General features: G+C 34.5%; 2 protein-coding genes across 2 annotated transcripts; both read left to right on the top strand.

The window, feature by feature from the left end:
• The first annotated feature begins 55 nt into the window (after window positions 1-55).
• Window positions 56-10,313, top strand: LOC131841439 (coatomer subunit delta). Its single transcript, XM_059189758.1, has 15 exons — window positions 56-154; window positions 293-332; window positions 431-551; window positions 2,158-2,260; window positions 2,569-2,688; window positions 3,441-3,500; window positions 3,780-3,891; window positions 4,508-4,592; window positions 5,207-5,380; window positions 5,739-5,815; window positions 6,490-6,578; window positions 7,021-7,171; window positions 7,761-7,872; window positions 8,320-8,442; window positions 9,920-10,313. Exons 1-15 carry the CDS (start codon window positions 152-154, stop codon window positions 10,086-10,088), a joined length of 1,539 nt encoding a protein of 512 aa, XP_059045741.1. The 5' UTR covers window positions 56-151; the 3' UTR covers window positions 10,089-10,313.
• An 859-nt stretch (window positions 10,314-11,172) lies between these two features.
• Window positions 11,173-14,197, top strand: LOC131841452 (uncharacterized). The gene is made up of 4 exons (XM_059189772.1): window positions 11,173-11,302; window positions 11,986-12,154; window positions 12,660-12,915; window positions 13,790-14,197. Exons 1-4 carry the CDS (start codon window positions 11,173-11,175, stop codon window positions 14,195-14,197), a joined length of 963 nt encoding a protein of 320 aa, XP_059045755.1.
• Window positions 14,198-14,291: the final 94 nt, after the last annotated feature.

Below are 14,291 nucleotides of genomic sequence, written 5' to 3'. Positions count from 1 at the left end.
TTATTTATCTAGATATCGGTAAAAAATATTTAGTGGCAATGGCAACATTGTTTAAAACTGTCAAATGTAGTCTGGTTGCTCCTATGAACATTTTATAAACACATTAATTTTAAAATTATAATTTTATTTGCTACAATATCGTGATTTGAAAATGGTAAATAGAGATTCCCTACAAAAACCTATTTATTAATAAATTAACAAAATGGAAACTTAATGTGTATATTATTGGAAATGTGTTTCGTTCTTGTAAATTTCGACTTGACTGTGTGTTTATGTTAAAATATAATTTCAGGTGCTCATAGCGGCTACAGTATGCACGAAATCCGGGAAAGGTACAGATATATGAGCGTCTAATTAATATAAGAACCAATCAATACTATATACTAATTACAGTGCAGAAGACAGAACTTATGATTATAATGTTTTTCAGCATTGGTTTCTCGTCAGTTTGTGGAGATGACGAAAGCGCGTATCGAGGGTTTGCTTGCGGCGTTCCCGAAACTAATGACTGGCGGCCGCCAGCATACCTTCGTTGAAACGGAATCAGTCAGGTTAATATAATTTATTTAATTATAATATAACATATGCAAGATTGTCATGGCAATTTAATGGATCCTATCTTATGGAGATTATCACTAAAATAGGAAATTTAGACCCCATTACTGAACCCTCGCCTTATTAGAACCATGTTAACTTCTAATACTGTTACTAGTATTTTTTACATACATACTTACTGTTTTTTTATCATGTGATAATGAAATGTTTTCTATGGATGATAATGGAATGGTGTATCCGTCTGCGCTAACGGTTTACGCTGGCGGGGCACCAGTGGAGGATGATAAGGTCATGAGGTCAAGTCAGTTCGCCCATCGTGAAAAATTAATCAGGAAATTATCACAATGGTTTCCAGGGAAAACTGCGTGGAAGTTAACCTGATATGGTACATTGCTAGTAATGGGATCACGAGTACACATTATTAATAATCCCCTTCCCCCCGATAATGGAATGTTGGGTGCACAATTTCAATCCTGTGCTCATAGGTGGTGGATCAATAGAGGTTGATAAGATAGATGAGCATGAGGTTAGGTCAGTCGGTCTTCAGTGACAAATTCACTAGAAATTTATTATAATAATATCCAGGGGGGAACTATGTGGCAGTCAACCTGACATGGTACATTGCTACCAATGGGGTTATCAATCCACATTACTAACAATCCCCCTTACCCCCTACATACTGATGTTGGTTTTTGTATACTTTCAGAAAGATGATTTTCAATTCAATTGTGTCTTCAATACTATTGATATCTTTTTATATTCAAATTCTTCTGTTATATCACTGCATGGTACAATATATTATATATACAGTCAACCCTCCTATAACGCGGTACTCTCAGAACGCGGTTTCCATATAACGCGGAGCTGAAATTGCGACAGCCCTCCTATAACGCGGTACTCTTATAGCGCGGTTTCCGTTCAACAACGTCCCATCAGTTCTTTCCGTGCACCCAATGAATGGTTTTAACTGGATATGTTTATATCAGCGTGGTTCACGGGTGGGTGGTTCTCCTCATGCGCTATCTTCCACTTCTATTAACTAAATAGTTTCGCATCGACAGCGTGCCATGCGTGTGTGTGTCTAACGAAACTGTAACATGAAAGATATATATGTGATCTTTTGACTACATTGTCGCGTGAACTATAGAAAAACTACGTTCTGCTTATGTCTTAGCCGCTTAAAACCAATGTGAAGATCAACCAAGTGAGGAAGACATTTTGCCCATTAAAAGAAGGCGAGTTAGGCGACTCATATCTGACAGTGAGGATGAGTGTTGAAAGATTACATCATTTTACAAAAGTCTTTCTTTTGTTTTTGTTGGAAAACAGTTTTTTAGTTTAGCATTTGTTTCATTTTTTTCATCATTTCCTTATTTTTATTGAATTGAAGAGTTCATACTCTTCAATTCAATATAAATAATTTATAATTTATCTTGTCTTTTGTATTTATTGGTCTCCATATAACGCGGTACGAATGATGTAATTTGTACTTATTCTGAGTCTCTTATAGCGCGGTTTCCATACAACGCGGTACGCACTCACCGCGTTATAGGAGGGTTGACTGTACAATTATTACATAGTTTAATTTTATAACAATTTCAGATATGTGTACCAACCGTTAGACAAGTTGTATATGTTACTGATCACTACGAAAGCCAGCAACATCCTGGAGGATTTGGAGACACTCCGACTATTCAGCAGAGTGGTATGTGTATATATTCATTTTTTTTTATTATTTAATGTATTTTTTATTCATAATTAAAAAAAATAGTACTCTACACTTCTTCTGTATGAACTATAAGTGTATGACATTTATATACTCCTCCAACCACACATTTTCATAAAAAGATGTATTAAGTTTTTTATAAAAAAAATAATATATTATCATTCTACACTCCTTCAATATAAACTATAAGTGTGCGAAATATTCATTCTCCTATTTACTTTCAATTTTCATAAAAAGATATACAATGTTGTTGCTTCATATATTAATATGTAGATGATATTGTTTAGGTACCAGAGTACTGCACTCAGTTGACGGAGGCTGAGGTATTGAACCAGGCCTTTAACCTACTGTTTGCATTTGATGAGATTGTGGCACTCGGCTACAGGGAGAGTGTCAACTTGGCACAGGTTTGTGTTAATATTTACTGTCTTTTAAAATATTCAATATATTTAATACATACTGTTTAATAATCTATATAACTATAAAATCTACCATATCTATAAGCAGAGTCATTGATCATTGTAAATTCTTGTGAGAGTTGCTTCTCCATTGAAAGTCTAGCCTGAGATATTCTAGCTTATGCCAGGTTGAAGTGTGGTCCATATGAAGCTTATTACATATTACTGATTATTAAGATGTGCTATATGTTTTATTATTAAGTACCAACTGGCCCCTACATTGCACAGGTGTATTTTTTTTAAATTCCGTATTACATCCCTCAGAATGAAGCTTTTAATAAAATTAACTATGTTGTCTGATAATAAATTATTACTATTATGTCTAGAAATGAAAATTTTTCTTAATTGGTTAAATATTTTTTTAGTTATTCATTATAAAGAAAAAATCACATTATTTTCTTTATATTATAGTTTTAAATCTGCTCTGTTCTGTTTATTATTGTTAGTTTAGTACTATCATAGAAAATATTTATTTTATTTTGATAGAGATATACACATAAACATAGGATATGTTGAATGCTATTATAGTGGCACCATACTGCAATAAAGTTATACACATTTTCATTGTTTAAAAATATCAATTTGTTCACTGACAATTGATGTACTTTGTTACATATTTCTTTACCTCTATTATTTTGTTTTACATATTCTTATTTCTTAGTTTATTATTATATTCAAATAAATTGAATTTACGTTTATAGGTTCGTTCATTTGTCGAAATGGACTCTCATGAGGAGAAGATTTATCAAGCAGTCAGACAGGTATGTTTTTTTATTTAGTACAATGGGGGCCATCACTATGGTCAAAAATTATAATACATCACACGTCAATGTCCCCTCTCACCCCGCCCTTAACGTGTGACGTCGAACATAAATTTTGTGATGTCACCTTTGGAAATCTAATACGTCAAGTATTACAACACGAAATTTGAAACTAAGATTTACAACTTCGCCTACTGATTTCGTAGTGTATTGCAGATGTGATGTTCCACTAAGGAAGTGTTATTATAAATGTGTAGCCAATTTTATTTTGCATGACAGACACAAGAACGCGAAGCGGCCAATCGTATGCGAGAACGTGCCAAGGAGTTGCAGAGGGAGAGGTTAGAAGCAGCCAAGCGCGGACAACCACCGCGCTCACAAATGTCTTACGGTGAGAGTTGATCTTTCATTATCTACCTCAAGAATTAGGCTACGAATCAAAAATATTATTTTATATATATTATTTTATTTATATTTTGTAGGTTATTTTGAAGCGTCTTATTGGGTACTAGCTACTTTAGTCTAATGCAGAGGAAGTTGATCTGTATTACACTTACTTGACATTCATCATACACAGCACTACGATATCACGTTATGGTTGTATTGCAATGCTGAAGAGGAAACGCCACATCCTATGTGGTAGCTCACTCATGTATAAACAAAATATCACCTTTGGAAAGCTCCTAAGAATATTCTTCAATTCTTGTCCCTGACGCGTCTAGGTAGAGAACTCTGAAAAGGGCGAGTACAATAGATCTATGTAGGTCGCAGTGATACAGGTCCAAGCAGATGACAATAGCCCAAACTCATTTGTGCTAGAATAATTTTTAAATTTAAAATTATTAAATAGAGTGACCACTACCACATGTTATTACAATTTTGTCTAATCAGTGGCCGTAACCAGAATAAACCAATCGTGACATTGTTTAATTTGCATTATACAACCAAAATACTGGCTACAAAGCAAACAGCTTAGCATTAGTAAGTAAATGGCATTTTCCTCATAGGTAGTGGATTTGGCAGTTCATCGATGTCGTCACCTTCTGCAGAGGTTGTTCCAGAGAAATTGCCGCCAACACCTGCGCGAGACACGTAAGATCTTGTGACCATTTTTTTTATAAAAAATCAAACGCAACATCCTCGTCTATTATTTAGTTATTTTTAATATCTTGCAAAAGTACAATAATACGAGATAGTGTATTTTGTAAACTTGTATGTAATTCACTAGAAATGCAAGAAAAAATCTTCTGTATATAATATTATTGGTTTTAATAAATATACTTGTCCATAGAAATAAATAACATTGAAGTGTCTGTTTGTAATTTTAAATTAACAGCTTTTAACTAGATGCACATGAAAGTATATATAGTAATTATATAAAATAAATATTTAAAGTATTTTTGACTGTTCTTTCTAATCTCTGAACGGATTTTAACGGAACTTACACTTGTAGATAGCTAATGTTATATGCCGTAACTTAGGTTACATTTATTTTACTATTTCTTTTTATTTAAATAAAAAAAATGTTTCAATTTTACTTCAAATCAATCGATGTCCAATTTATCGTAATCTTGGAATGATTTTCAAATGAGATTGTGCATGTTTTGAAAAATACAGAGACAGAGTCATTTCTATATTCATTAGGGAGAATAGAGTGACCACCAGCGTTTATATATATTGCTTTACTGATAGTTTGTTTATTGCAGTCGTCCGGCCACTCGGTCAGCCATGAAGCTGGGATCCCGTGGCACCGACGCGGAGTCGTTCGTGTCCCGGCTACGCTCCGAGGGGGACGTCGCGGCGGCCTCCGCCAGCCCCGCGGTCAACACCGGCTCCACTGCAGGTGCTCGGACAGACCAGCCGGCTGTTAATCAAAAGGAGTGAGTGATTGTGACTATTCTATATTGTTTTAAAGTTTTTCGATAATACAGAATTTAAAAGATTATGGTGTGAAGTATTTTCGCGCACCGCCATGATCATCATGCCTTCCAATTCAAACGGGGATCTAAGTTACGACGGCCTGACCCTTCGTCTAGCTGGAGTTGGCCTTCAACCGCTCCATAAGTCCTTCTTTTGGGTTGCAGTGCTATCTGCACTGGTCCCCTATCTTCGGTGAAGCTGTAAAGGCCAGCTGCGGCCAATAGCATTGGACTAGTCCCAAAAACATATTTTCATAGTGTATCTACTTTACTATATAAAATATCATCTTTTTATTCTATATCAATTTAACTATTACAGTGTCCATCTCCGCTTCGAGGAACGTCTCAATTTGGTTGCCGGCCGTGATGGAGACATACAGAACTTCGAGTTATCTGGTAATTATTACCTACTGTGAAATTTTAATACTCTACAGCAAATAGATATATATTTATAAGGTATTTTACAAATTAAGAGCTAAAAATGTTTGGTTTCTTATTTTTGAAAGTTGATGGTAACAGTTGCCTGTATATATAACCGAAACGTGTATGGCAACAGCTGTTCATGCACGGGATTTTATTTACGTATATTGGTAGAAAGAAACCTAGATATAAGTATACAATGTAAATAAACTGGTTAAATGTCCCCTCCGATCGATCCCCCGTCCAATTCAAACGGGGATCGATATTACGACGGCCTGAGCCGAGGTTCGAACCCCTAGTGGTGCTCTCAGACTAAAGTCGTATCCGTCAGGCAGGAGTTGGCCTTCAGCCGCTCCATAAGTCCTTCCGCGGGTTTGGAGTGCCATCTGCACTCGCCCCCTAACGTCCGGTGAAGTTGTAAAGGCCAGCTGCGGCCAACAGCATTAGAGTAGTCCGAAAAAAAAACTGGTTAAAAAAAAGAAATTCAGTTAAGTTACTTGCCTGTTCTTCTCAATTGAATCGATATACTAAAATGAACGGTAGAGAATATAAATATTAATACAAAAAACTGGACGATGATAAGTGGCTAAAATGTACTTACTACATGAATAAAGAATTCTTTATTTTGGTTTTTTACTAATTGTCTACAGGCTTATTGACGCTGCGCATTACTAACGAGCAGTTCGGTCGTATACACGTGCATGTTGACAATAAGGATACGAGGTCGTTACAACTACAGGTGAGTTAAAATTAATGTATTATTGTAGACAACTCACTCATCACTCAGAATTTCTTTACTATAATTGCAATGGATAAGTGATAGAATAGAAATATTTTTTAGACAATGTTATTGATGCATGCAAAAAGCATTGAATAACTATTATTTCTTTCTTTATAATGTGTATTTTTGTAATATTTAGAACATGGTGTACAGACTCGTCTAAGACATGTCCTATCAGACTGGTTTTAAATATGGAACGTGTTGTCGAGAAACAATAAAAAACTCGGATGAGCCGAAACACGTCCTATGAGAGTAGTTTATTTAAATTTGGAATATGGTGTACAGACTCATCCAAGACAAGTACTATGAGACTGGTTTATTTAAATTTAGAACGTCATTTAGAGACGCATCCCAGACATGTCCTAATAGACTAGTTTTAAATTTGGAACATGGTTTACAGACTCATCCGAACGTGGACAAGGAGGCATTCAGGTCGCAGGGCGTGATCGGACTGAAGCAGACGCAGCGTCCGTTCCCGCTGCACAGCGACGTGGGCGTGCTCAAGTGGCGACTCACGGGCGCCAATGACGACAAGCTCGCGCCGTTCTCCGGTAACTGCCCACATTCACTATAGCTTGCTTTACACGACACGGTCTTTCGAACGAGAACGTGTCATGTAAAGACAGTTTCTTTGTAAATAAAGAACATTTCTTTGTCCTAAATTTTTTTTTTTTGTAGTTTTGTTTGTTTTATGTGTTTTATGTGTAAAGGGAAAGAAATTGGTATACGGAAATATATATTAGGAACAATCGTCAAGACAGAATTAATATAAACAAGAATGTACAATCAACGGACTATAAATTTAAATACAAATTTAGAATAAAAAATACATTCCGATTAGCCAAATACAACATTTTTCATGTAATATTGGGTTGGCAATATTGCTAGCAGCTCACGTAATAAAAAGTCAGGTTTTTTATGTACCCATATGACACCCAGTTCCAAGCTAAACAGGACTTATGTTATAGAAACTAGACAACTGATATAAATAGTTAAATAGATTTTTTCTATATCAAACACTCTTACTGAAATGGTAGTTCGTTACAGTCCTGAGGACTCCATCAATTTATGGCATATAATATCACAGTCCTATTGACTCCATATCCTTAAATTAATTTAATAGAATATGGTTACTTACAGTAAATTGTTGGCCATCGGAGGGCGCCAGCGGCGGCTGCGACGTGAACATAGAATACGAGTTGGAGCAAGAACATCTGACGCTGACCGACGTTAACATCAATATTCCATTACCGTGAGTATCCAGTACCGTGACTAGTGAGTAGGTTGGGGGACTTTGTGATGACGATTAGAACTCTCCTATGCTAACGATAAATGCTGGGGCACCAGTGGAAAATTATAGCAATAAAATGAAGCGTGAAAGAACCATTTGTGTCAGTAAGAATGACTTAAAAACTATGTTAGTGAGTTACATTAATTCATTTAATATTATACAATCATTTTGCCTATCTATATCTCTAATAACGTCAGCCACAAGTAAATTGTGTCCCAATTATATAATTGGGACACAATGAAGATTCATGATGCCATTAGTTAAGCTCATCACTCTGTTTAACAGAGATGCAGTCTATCTCAGAGTGGACACCATCAGCTCGAACAAACAAAAATGTAACAAAATTAGCGACAGTTCATATCAAAGCCTCTTTTATGGAATTAAATATCAATTACATTTTATTTTTAGTTCTGGCAACACTCAAGTAGTGGTGCACCAGTGGGAAGGTAGCTACACACAGAAGGGCCGCTCGCTGATATGGAGCATTCCCATTGTTAACGCACAGCAAAAATCCGGCAGTCTTGAGTTCACGTAAGTAATATCATCATTGCCTTACCTTTATTCCATTATTTGGGGCAGGCGCAGTATGTCATCCTCTTCCACTGATCTCCATCGGCCGTCATATCTGAGTATACTCTCCTTTTATTCATATCATCTTTCACACAATCCATCCATATTTTTTTAGGTTGCCCTCTCCCTTTCCATCCATCCACAATTTACATAAATACTAATTAAGTAATAAATTCACGTAAGTACTAATTAATTTAATAGCCCCAACCGACTCCCACTACATAAAAGAATAAAGATGTTATTGTTGAAGTCTATGGGCATTGGATTGCATTATTTAAGTTTTAAAAGGAATTCCGATATTCTTCTAGAAATATCTATAATTGGTACAATGGAGCATTTTAAAATTCAGTTCAGTAGTTTTGTCGTTATAAAAATACAAGCCTAGTAATTTTTGAGTTTATAAACGTACAAACAAAATAAACAAATTTATAATATTCGAGTATACATATATAAAATTACAAGTATTTTTTACTTATTAATAAAATAAATAATTCTGATAATCTACGCTAAATCTTCAGTAACTCTATTTACGGTTGAAACTCGAATGTTTTATTTTATTTTTTATTTTATTAATTTATTTACTTAATACAGACAATGTGTACTAATTTACTAAAGAAACGAAGATATTCACAGAAGTATAAAACTGTGTTGCGAATATCGACGCCCTCCACCTAGTATATATAATTCCAAAAACTAAAATAAAAAATAAAAATACATGCAATGTCGTTACCCATCACATATTGTCTAAAAAATTTACAAAATATTTAAATTTACCAAAAACAAAGAAAATTTAACTTATAAACAAAAAGAAAGAATGCACAATGTGTGTGTGTGTGTGTGTGTGTGTGTGTGTGTGTGTGTGTGTGTGTGTGTGTGTGTGTGTGTGTGTGTGTGTGTGTGTGTGTGTGTGTGTGTGTGTGTATGTGAGAGAGAGAGAGAGAGGGAGGTCTACGATTACTATACATTATTTTTGAAATTACAATATTTACGCAACAAGTCAAGTTAATAAAGTTTTAGAAGATCCTCAGATTTTTCATACGATAAGTTTTGAAGCCATTTTGCACACAACAGCTTACATTTGTAGTAGGATAGGGGATATATGTTCAATTCTTTATTTAACTTATTATACAAAATAGAACTTACGTGGTTATAATGACGACTAGCTATTGCAGTACGACAAGGATTTAATTTACATATTTTATAAGTTGTATTCGTACATCTCAAATTTGTATCATTTGAAACATATGGAACATATGGAAGCTGAGAATGTTTACGAAGCGTAATGTTTAGTACAAATAGTTGACGGACCGTTAAGACCTGACATGTAACATGTAGAACTCGAAGAGAAAACTTAAACCTAACTACAATCTGACAATTCGCTTGAACTCTACTATGTCATTATGTGAATACATTAACGATATAAATAATGACTTTGCAGCGTAACTCCAGCAATACCTAACGATTTCTTCCCTCTAACGGTGAGTTGGGTATCGGAGACTTCGCTGGCACTCCTCACAGCGACGAAGGTGACGCAGGCGGAAGACGGAACCCCTGTCGATTATTCACAGGAAATAAGCTTCCACCCCGACAAGTACGAAATCGTTTGACGTGTCCACTGTTACTTTATAATTTACAATTCATATAATTTAGATCGTTATAGCATTCCTTTTAAAAGAAAGTTACTGTACATACATTGTCGTGAGTATAGATGGAGATAACTAAAGTCGATTATCGATTTTATTTTTCTCACGATTAATTGTATATTCATAAATATTATAATTTATCGAAAAAGCACATCAAAAGTGCAAAGTATAACTTTATTTTTAGAAACTCAACGTCAGCCATATTCATAAACATTTACTACTATTAAAGTAGTAAATGTTTATGAATATGGCAACACTGGCACAATATTTCCCTATCTTAGATATGGGCTGCAACAGATTAGTATTTACAATTTTGCAGTTTTATATATTACGATTGAGAACCGTACAAATTAGCACGACTCTCAAATGATTTATAGAAATAAACAAATCCACAATTTTAATCCGTGGGCAATGTTGCTATTAATTGTGAATTACATAATTACCGGTGCACACAATAATAACCCAGATACAGACATGTGTCGTATAATAAATAAAAATATAATTAGTTAACCTGACTTTTCTTTATCAAGATCCACAAGCTTATATAATCTTTCTCACATTAAGATTCTGGTCCAAGGACCATATTCTTTATAAAACTTATTAATGTTGAGTTTACAACAATAATATAGTTTTTTATATTTTATTTTGTATATTGATTACAATTCAATTTAATCCAAAATTAATGGGTCGATAATGATATTGCAGATACATTTAAGAAATTATTGTAAAAAATTGTAAAACACTTCTTTCATCGATTAAATTATAATATATCGTTTAGTTTTCAATTTACTAGAAAGTATTTTTTTTAAATGTTCAGGTTAACGATCAGGAAAACTATTAGATTTAAGGACTTCTCTTGAAAACATATTTTATTATTTGGTATTATTATTGCCATTATTTAAAAAAATATATATATTTAGGTAATAATTTGTGCTGCGTTAATTTTACGTTTTTTGTAAGTTTCAAAGTAATAAAGTTATGTATAATAATATATCATAAAATTGTAACATCCATAAAATTTAAACAACTTGTTTTATTTCATAACACCATGTTAATGTTCTTTATATTATTGTTATCGGAGTTAGGAAACGTTCTATGTATAAAATACGACAATAAATTTCATTATGATTTGTATGAAACAACGAAATTATCGGGTAAAAATAATTTGAATGAAACTTGTAAGTTACAATATTTTGTACTCTTAAAAAAACTTATGGCTGTATACGTATATAAATATATTGTATAGGCAGCGCGCATACAAAAAAAAAACTAAAGATTTACTAAAATTATGTTTACTGATGTTGACTTTGTAAAAAGTCATCTCCATGGGAACCTCAGTCTTGTCTATTACAGCCGTGAAGCAACTTGCTTTGATCGTCAGGCTGTTCATGTAGGCGAAGGTTACCATTTACCATCAGGTTGGCAGTTAGCTTGTTTTGTACCGTTTGTTTTCCTAAATATCAACTTTCAGACTTCTCCCTCAACGTTCACAGCTTAAAGGCCGCATGACACCAGCAGTGTACACAAGAGATGACTTGCTTCCTTCTCTTTCCCTCGTACGATATCATTCCAGTTACAAAAGCCGCAGCTAACACAGCTATAATTCCTAAATTGTGCAATAGAATCTATACCAAGAACAAAGATATTGTACAATGTACTTAACATATGAAATATACTCTGCAATATGCCGTCATATTCCTTTTGAGTATATTCGACGTGGGAAAGGACTGATCATTACACTAATTAATTGTAAATAAGTATGAAAGTTTCTGATTCGACCAAAATTAAAGTATCTATAATATTCGAACTCAAGATCACTAAAACTCGCAATAAATATTTTCTTAAAAAAATTACATTTCAGTCTTTTCGTCACTAGAAAGTTACCAAGTAGATGCGCAACCGGTATCTGAAGTGCAATACCCATGGGTGGCAAAGGTGATTCACTCTCGCAGTAAGCATAAACCGCACATGTGTACCGCCGTGTGTATTGAGAAGAGGATATTTATCACCGCCGCTAGATGCATCTATAGGTTCACTACTTTATACTCTCAACAACCCTGCCTCCGTATCTTTTTTTAACGTAATTGGAATAGCAAACAGGCTGACAGCCTAAGATGTCATACCACTTGTCTTATAATTTTACTGACTAATCTATACCCTACAACCGAAACTCAGCGACTGAAATATCTGGAGACTGAAGTCGCCAATCAGTCGATTTTAAATGTCTACTTCTTGTCTCTAACCCAAATAGGAAAATAATAATACAAGTTTTACAGTTTATGCCATGAATAATTATTTCAATATTTTTGCACACGATATAGTATTTGAATAAGTTTATAACACAACTAATTATTACAATTTTTTTGCATGGAATCACATTTTAGTAAAACAAATTCCTTTACGTCTTATTTTCTTCCATTGGGGTAGATAGAGACTACAAAGTCCAATGATTCTATGCAAACTGCTGCACTTTATATATTGTTACTCAATGTGTATTGTCAGTCAAAATCTTAAACTACCAATAAATTGTTGTAGCTTAAAAGTAAAACATACCACAGTAATATATCAACAGGAGAGACTACCAGCTCTGTCATTTGTGGTACCATCGCAGGGTACGAAGCAAGCCTTCGACGATATTGGATTTATTGTAGTTGAGGACGGCTTTACAGGCATTTGGAAGACTATTAAACTTTTTGAAAGTACAAACAGGACGGACGATAATTTCGAATGGTTCGTGAATCTTGGTCTATCTGGAATGGGCTTCAAAGTTGTTGGATATGCCACACAGAAGGTAACTAATGTATTTTTGTTATAAAATTGGACAAACCCATGAATAGCCTTTTCAAACTTAAATTCAAAATGAAAATGTCGCCTATATACATATATGAACAGCACCATGGAATAAACGTTAATTGACGCTTGTGGGGGGGAAAGGGGATTGTTAGTAATGTGGACTGATGATCCCATTGCTAGCAATGTACCATGTCAGATCGACCTCCACGCGGTTCCCTCGTGAAACGTCTCGTCTCCCGCGGAAACCATCGTGATACATTTCCGGTGAATTTGTCACGTTGAGCTAACTAATCTGACTTCATGTTCATCCTATCATCCTCCACTGGTGCCCGCCAGTGTAAACCGTCAGCGCAGGGGGATGCACCATTCCATTATCATCTTGAAAAAAAATTGACGCTTGTGGTACTCAATTAATCGAACCGATACAGCTTATAAGGTTGCTTATAAGGCTGCTTAGCGGTTCAGTTAGGTAAGACGTAACTACCCACGGACATAAGTTAATGGCCAAAAGAGGGAGAGTAATAATATAGGTATAATCTGCCATCACCAGCAAGTTAATTGTATCGGGCACGAATTGGCCTTGAGCCGCTCCAGAAGTCGTTTCTTTGGTTTGGAGTGTCATCTGCACTCGTCTTCTATCGTTTAGTAAAACTGTAAAAGCTAGCTGCGGCCAACAGGTATAGATTTGTAGCTTTAGGCATAGTTCGAAGAAAAACTTATGTTATATGTTATATTATTATGTTAGTTGCTTATTTTTACATGTACCTACACACCTGAGAACTATGATAAAACTGTATTTATGTATTGTTATTCTACATATTTATAGATTTTGAAACTCGGCTGCATATAATAACATTTCTAAATATTTTCAGGGTATTCATCGAATCAAAGCGGCCGAAAGAGAATTCGATTTAACCGAATTAGAAATTAAAATAGATATCAAGATATGCACCACTATTCTTACTTTCAACAATCGCGTAAACGGATTTCACGTGCCGTGCTACCACTCATGTACTTTAGAGCAGTTTAAAACTAACAATAAACTGTGTCAGAAATATCACGGTGTAGAGGGAGGCGCAATCATTGATATAAAAACACATAAATTACTTGGTGTGGCGACATGGGGACCTTATTTTTATAAATACGAGTTGCCTGTTGGGTTTTCAGTGCCTAACTCAGATAATTTTTTTAAAGATTACACCTGCGCCAGGCATATAAGAAATGATAATAGCGTATTGGTAATGGCTGGATACTATCAAAGCATTTGTGATGACATTTGAAAATAAATATCTAAAAAATATTATTATACTTTTATCATACGGAGATATACTGATATTATATAGTAATCAAACAAATATGAATTTGAACAAAATT

The sequence above is a fragment of the Achroia grisella genome, unplaced genomic scaffold, assembly GCF_030625045.1.
Source record: "Achroia grisella isolate CSIRO2021 unplaced genomic scaffold, CSIRO_AGI_Agris_v1 utg170, whole genome shotgun sequence".
NCBI lineage: Eukaryota > Metazoa > Arthropoda > Insecta > Lepidoptera > Pyralidae > Achroia > Achroia grisella.
This window is presented reverse-complemented; position numbering and strand designations above follow the sequence as displayed.

What these genes read in the sequence shown, in the direction of transcription:
- LOC131841439 (XM_059189758.1), top strand. An exon ending in CGAGGTCGTTACAACTACAG is followed by an intron (nt 6,579 to 7,020) that starts GTGAGTTAAAAT and finishes CATGGTTTACAG; the next exon opens with ACTCATCCGAACGTGGACAA. An exon ending in CAAGCTCGCGCCGTTCTCCG is followed by an intron (nt 7,172 to 7,760) that starts GTAACTGCCCAC and finishes GGTTACTTACAG; the next exon opens with TAAATTGTTGGCCATCGGAG.
- LOC131841452 (XM_059189772.1), top strand. Translation starts at nt 11,173, where the DNA reads ATGTTAATGTTCTTTATATTATTGTTATCGGAGTTAGGAAACGTTCTA. An exon ending in AAATAATTTGAATGAAACTT is followed by an intron (nt 11,303 to 11,985) that starts GTAAGTTACAAT and finishes ATTACATTTCAG; the next exon opens with TCTTTTCGTCACTAGAAAGT. An exon ending in TTGGATATGCCACACAGAAG is followed by an intron (nt 12,916 to 13,789) that starts GTAACTAATGTA and finishes AAATATTTTCAG; the next exon opens with GGTATTCATCGAATCAAAGC.